Source organism: Frankliniella occidentalis, unplaced genomic scaffold (genome assembly GCF_000697945.3).
Source record: "Frankliniella occidentalis isolate FOCC.00 unplaced genomic scaffold, Focc_3.1 Scaffold275, whole genome shotgun sequence".
NCBI classification, from domain to species: Eukaryota; Metazoa; Arthropoda; class Insecta; order Thysanoptera; family Thripidae; genus Frankliniella; species Frankliniella occidentalis.
In genome coordinates, this window is record NW_026267401.1 from 62,241 (window position 1) to 68,637 (window position 6,397).

At 40.6% G+C, this 6,397-nt stretch overlaps 2 protein-coding genes across 4 annotated transcripts in view; both read right to left on the minus strand.

Moving 5' to 3' along the window:
• The window catches only part of LOC113216619 (serine/threonine-protein phosphatase 2A regulatory subunit B'' subunit beta-like), a 40,899-nt gene that overhangs the window by 16,863 nt on the left and 17,639 nt on the right, over positions 1-6,397 (minus strand). The window lies entirely within an intron of this gene.
• On the minus strand, positions 2,666-6,391 carry LOC127750864 (uncharacterized). Its single transcript, XM_052273479.1, has 2 exons — positions 4,255-6,391; positions 2,666-4,120 (listed from the first exon to the last, which is right to left on the minus strand). Exon 2 carries the CDS (start codon positions 3,917-3,919, stop codon positions 2,681-2,683), a length of 1,239 nt encoding a protein of 412 aa, XP_052129439.1. The 5' UTR covers positions 3,920-4,120; positions 4,255-6,391; the 3' UTR covers positions 2,666-2,680.

The window sequence follows — 6,397 nt, forward strand, 5'->3', positions numbered from 1 at the left end:
ACTGATGACAAATAAACCGATGCCAATCAGGCCGCTTCCATCCATCGCTCCAGCTCCAGATCGCTAGAGAATGTAAGAGGATGGCAGTTTAAACTGCGAAACTAAAAGTTCTACAGTTTAAAACTGAGGAACTAATTAGTTCCACGGGTTCTCTAGCTATAGCCGTTCAAAAGGTGCTTTTCGAAAAAAAAAAAAATTCCGACATTAGTAGAGTGTGTTATCCATCCTCATACATCATAGTAAGCCGTTTTGATCTGCGACGCCTATTTCAGGCATGAGAGGGAAATGCCGTCTATCAGAGAAACATAAAGCGGGAAAATTAAACTACGTACGGTAAGCTAAAGCTTGATACTGCCGTCTTGTGACCAAAGTTTGTGATCAGTTTGTCATCCGCTTGCCGTCTGTTTGACATCGGCTGACATTTGGATGAGAAACGGATGGTACAATGGCCACAAAATAATGTCATACAGATGGTCACGCCGATTTACGTTTTGTCATCCGCTTGTCATCAGTATGTTATAAAATTTTATCATCAGATTGTCATCAGTTTGTCGTCCGTTTTTCATCGGCAAGGTGACCAACCGATCACAAACTGATGCCATAATTTTCCAAGCAGGGTCCGAGCGAACTTTGCGCGTACTTTACTAAAGGGCGTACTCGTCGGAGCTGTAAGGGTTGTTTATTTCCACTATTTCTAAAGGTTTTTTTGTGGAGTTTTTTTTTAAATAATTGTCCTGACTGTGATTGAGGATTTAAGCTGAACTAAAAAGTAATTTTGTTTGTCTTCGAAGCGCCGGGCGATTGCCCTACCCTGGCGAAAAAGGGAACCGTATGTACAGGTTTTCAAGACGTTTGAAGCGTGTTTCATAGGAGTTTTGGGGGCGATAACTGCTTAGAAACTCAGTGTGCTCAATGGAAACATGTTGCGGTGTGTTTATTGTAGGCCTACAAAACCAACTGAAAACGCGCTACAACCAACACGGCAAAACCCACAATTAAACATCCCTCTCCAAGTTTCATGCAAGTTTTCGGAAACACGTTAAAAACACCTTTCTGAGCGAGTTTATAGAGGGTTTACACAGTGTTACGAAAACCGTTTGTAGCGTGTTATTGGAACACCGCCTGCAAACCTCCGGGAGAACAGGCCCCAGCGTGTTTCTTCCGTGTTTTTGAAAACACGGTAAACACAGCTTTCTGAGCGAGTTTATAGAGGGTTTTCACAGTGTTACGAAAACCGTTTGCAGCGTGTTATTGGAACACCACCTACAAACCTCCGGGAGAACAGGTCCCTGCGTGTTTCTTCCGTGTTTTTGAAAACACGGTTTAACAGCTTTCTGAGCGAGTTTATAGAGGGTTTACACAGTGTTACGAAAACCGTTTGCAGCGTGTTATTGGAACACCACCTACAAACCTCGAGGAGAACAGGCCCCAGCGTGTCTCTTCTGTGTTCGTTGAAACACGGTGAAAACAGCTTTTCTGAACGAGTTTCTAATGGGTTTCAACAGCGTTTCAAAGGAAAGGTGCAAGCAGTAAATAAAAAAAAAAAAGGAAATATTTTTTTTTTATTTCTTATATTTTCTACCGTATGATTTTATATATTGATACATTCCAATCATTGTACTATTCAGTACTGCAACCGTAAGGAATACGTGCAACATATTTGGCACCTTCAATACATATGTACAAGCAGGGCTCCTCTATTTCTTCAATGGACACAAATTTGAACGATGTCAACCTTAAAATTTTGGACACATTGTCATATTGGACTTGAGAATCCCTTATGAAGGGATTCATGTCGTAACGCACAATTTGAACACCTAAAACTACTTTGTTTAAATCAGCAAGTTTTATAATTTTATCTATCACAACACATTCACCAGTACGTAGAAAACAGTATGAATCATTGTTCTTTAACTTGGCACAGTAGTCCCTAGTGGTATACCTGTTTCTGTTGTGTATAAATCTACTATACAAAAAACAATGATCCATTTTTGTGCCAATTTTTCTTTTAACAGCATCGAGTACCTCGAATATCTCAGGGGACCCTAATAGAACACATGTATTGTTTTCGGCGTACTGACACCGGACCAGCCTCTTGTAATTTAAAATACTTTCTGAAAAGTTGATTATTCTGTCCGAACAGCTTAAAGTTTCAGATAAGTGTGGCAGCGATTGATATATGACAAACTTGCGTGCAACTTGCAAAGAAATACAGTAAGGGCTTTTGCAAAGCTGAACTAGATATCTGTTTTCAGATTCGTAAGGGAAACTACTGTGTCCCCAAATGGGACCAAAGTTGTAAACACATTGGCCTACATGAGATAGCAGGTGAACATTGTAGACCATATTGGCAAGCCCAAAGTACTTTTCAAAATAGAAACTATAACAGAGTAGTAGCTTGTGAGCCGATTTGATGTCCGCATCAGTTACTGCCCTTTGTAAAAGTAGACTAAGGGCTTTACTAAAAAGAGCAAAGTGTACAATATGCTTATCTTTTAGCAAACCTTTTAGACATGGCACAAAGTAAAATAAAGCCCAGAGTCGCCACTCACTTGCCCTCCATAAAGCATGATCAGTAATACGTCGCAGCTCTCTGACAACCGCTGTGCTTGACTGCACTGCTGAAATTCTATCATCAATAATACTAGTCAGAGTCTTCACTCCAATGCTTTCGTCTGATTCATGTAACCACATTTTTTTTTTCCAGAATCAACTCAGTGTGTTTTTTAACAATGCCAAGCAGCATGCAATGCATGTAATCAACTACCAAAGAATCAAACATACTGAAGTGGTTAAGAAATGTTAAATTACATGCTCCTTTCACCCCCCTGTGTGCTCTATCAATCAAATTCCTTTGCCAACCTAGGCACAGTAAATCTTCTTTGTAACTCTCCTTTGTCCTTGGCTCGGGAGTTTCATCAGTTATAAAGGGGTAGCGACTTCCCGTTTTAGTAATGTATTCGGTCATTTTGTAACAAAAAGTACATCCATATCTGCCGGCATAGTTATGGTAATTCAATAGTTGACACCTAGCAACAGAATCAGCTACACAGCAGATGGGTATAACAATACTGGTGACCTCCTCACCGTTGTAAATCCAATTTATGCCAGTTGAGGATAAAACGTTCAAGGCATCCACAAAAGGTTTCATAAAGTACAATTCTTTTGGATCTTTAGGTCCAGCATACACTCCAGCCAAAATAAAATATTTGATTCGCTCATGATAAGGAATCTCATTTACAGTTAAATATATTGGCCATATGGTTTTGTTGGAAGACTTTCCATAGGCAACACCATCAGTGAAGAAAGTAAATGAGAAATTAAAGGGAGATGAAAGTATTCCACCCTCAGCACTAAAGCTTTTGTACACTTTACCATCATAAATATCACTATACAATCCAGGCTGGGATGTACGCTCAAATCTATATTTAAGCAAGCTACTTACAAAATAATCATCTTTTAAAAATTTCTGTAATTGTGATTCTATCGATAAAGACACAAAGCAGTTTGACGAAACCTTCACTGAAATATTTTTGTTGCACGTCTCACAGTACATGGATGTTATTTTTTCATGTTTAATACCCAGATATGCATTACACCTGTGGCAGAACACATGGTTTTTAATGTCTTTCTCATCCTCAACATTCAATCTTTCCTTGTACATATGTTTTGTTGTAGGGATTGAAGCACTTTTAAAAATTGTTGCCATCATTTTTAGAATATCAACTTGTGCAACCCAGGTTAAGCCATGGCGTAAGCCCAGAGTTAATGTCATAAACAAAAGTTCCTCAACACTAACATCTGTGCATAGACACAATGGTTCACAAGGCTTTTTAGGAGTCACTGGTGGTTTTTCATGAGAGTTTTCACTGGTCACAACAGAACGCTCATTGCCACCCAAAGCGAAGTCTGTTGGCATGGCTGGCACAGGGGACGGAACTGGTGAAGGCACAGGTGAAATCTCCGGCGAAGGCACAGGGGCTGATGTAGCTTGATGTGGGTCAGAAGATGAGTCACTTTCGCTGCTTGAGAGAGCATCGTCGCTATCTTGAACCTCCCTGGGAATAGTTTTACTCCTGCGCTTGCGACGCTTCACCTGCTTCTGCTTATTTGGTCTCACCTAATAATTGAAATTACAGAAAAAAAAAATATATGAGTGAAATAGTACAGTACAGGGTGAGTGAAAGTAAAGTTGAATGCCATCATTACTTTGCACTTCTTGAAAGTACTGTTATTGTTTATAACTATATTTACCTGATCATCAGAACTATCAGTGCTGGAGTCGTTTTCTCTTAATGTAGCAATTAGAAAATCGTCTCTTTCCTGATCTATGGGCCGGTTGTCCCTGCCTGGTGCTTGCTGTTGTAAATTATTGTTGCTCTGCACTCTGCTACTACCAGGGTTCTGAATCGCTTCACACACTTCTTGTTCACATCGCTCGTTGACATTTACTGGTTGGACAGGGGCTGCCTCAGTGCAAGGGGGTTTCTAAAACAAGTACAAAATATTTTCAATTATTATCGGCCTAAAGAAATTATAATTTTTGAGCTCAAATGTTTGGGTATGTATAGGTTAAGAGACACTGTATCTTTAAATCAACATACCTCTTTCTTTCTCCGATAGTTTTTCCGGTAACACTTTGTGGATTTCGGTTCACGATTACCCTCGAGAACCCAAGCTCTGTATCTCCCCATTTTATAATATTAACCGATAAAACTTAAAAATTATTGAAGTAAATCAAGAAAACAAACAAAGCGACCACAGATAGTGCTAGTGCTGCGATGGGGTAGGATATGAAGCTCGTAGGAAACAGCGATACATGCAAATGGCCGACAAGTCACCGCTATCTATGCGGCCAGAGTTTAACTGCCAAATACATATGTTTGGGTGTATTGCGTAGAAAAACAATGCTTCATTCAAATATAACGTTATATTTGAATGTTAAATTGAAATTGGAACATTTATAATGAGACAAACAGAAACTAATACCTGTGGGCCTTAAGACAAAAGTTCGTTAAACAAACGGTATTCGGATTCATACTGGATAGAAAATTGATAAAATCATTTGCGATGTTTCGAAGGCGTCGCAAGCGTCGGAAGCTACGTGAGGTCGCTGCTAGCGTCGCAGGAGCTCTGCGCGAGAAAACTTGCAAACTCAAAATTGGAGTTTAGACATGCGGTTTGGACGTTAAAAAATGTTTATTAAAAAGCAAGACGATGCAATGAACATCATAAACGTTTTTCGAACAGAATAGACTTTGATCGGAACAAGCGAACGGCCCGGCTTAGACCTCTCCCCGCCGGTCGCTAATCCCCTGGCAGCTGGGCGCCGGAGGGTCCGGCCCCGCCCCGAGCCCTGCCTAGGCGTGGTACCCACGCCCAACCTGGGTTCACTCGATATAGATCCGTGGCGAAGCCCAAATCGCGTATCTATATCGAGGGAACACTGGACCGCCATTTCACTGGAGGAGAGTAGCTCCCCTTAGAGGGCGGCAAAAAAACTGAAGGTTCAAAAAGTTAGGGGAGGTGCTCGGATCAAAATGCCACTTGCAAAACTAAAATTTTTGACACCACACTCAACTTGATCGGACATCGGAAAAAGGTCGCACCACGCTATCAAAGTTTACCACAGATCTCTTATGGGAAAATGATCTAAAAAATAACTTTTTTTTGAAAATGGGCTTATCATTGCAAAAATTTTGAATTTTGTTTCCAGAAACGAAATCTACACGTCAAAACACACCCAGTGATGTGCCACACTTGGTGTTCCACCAAAGGAGCAGCCGCTGAGAGATGCTAATTTATGGATCTTCTTGCCATTTTTAGTAGAATTTAGCTAAGTTAAGGCCCCACCTGGCCACGGACCCTCGAGTACAACACCAAGTGTGGCACATCACTGGGTGTGTTTTGACGTGTAGATTTCATTTCTGGAAACAAAATCCAAAATGTTTGCAATGATAAGCCTATTTTTCAAAAAGTTTACTTTTCAGGTCATTTTCCCATAAGAGCTATTGAGATACGACGAAACGGACTACAAATTCGGCTCCGCCTCGTTTTGACCCCCAGAACATTGTTCCCTGTCGTTCCTTAACCACATATAGTAGGAAGTATATTGTTTGAAGTTGCACTCACTCTGATTAAGTCACTCTCAGAGGTGTTCTGAGTGCAGAAGTACTCAGAAATTCGCACTCTCGGATCCGCGAAATTTGTGTGTGTAACTGCACTCAGACATTTTGCACTCTAAAACTTCAGAGTGCATTAAACTTTGATAGCGTGGTGCGACCTTTTGTCGATGTCCGATCAAGTTGAATGAGGTGTCAAAAATTTTAGTTTTGCAAGTGGCATCTCGATCCGAGCACCTCCCCTAACTTTTTAAACTTTTAAACCTTCAGTTTTT

What these genes read in the sequence shown, in the direction of transcription:
- LOC127750864 (XM_052273479.1), bottom strand. Translation starts at nt 3,919, where the DNA reads ATGCCAACAGACTTCGCTTTGGGTGGCAATGAGCGTTCTGTTGTGACC.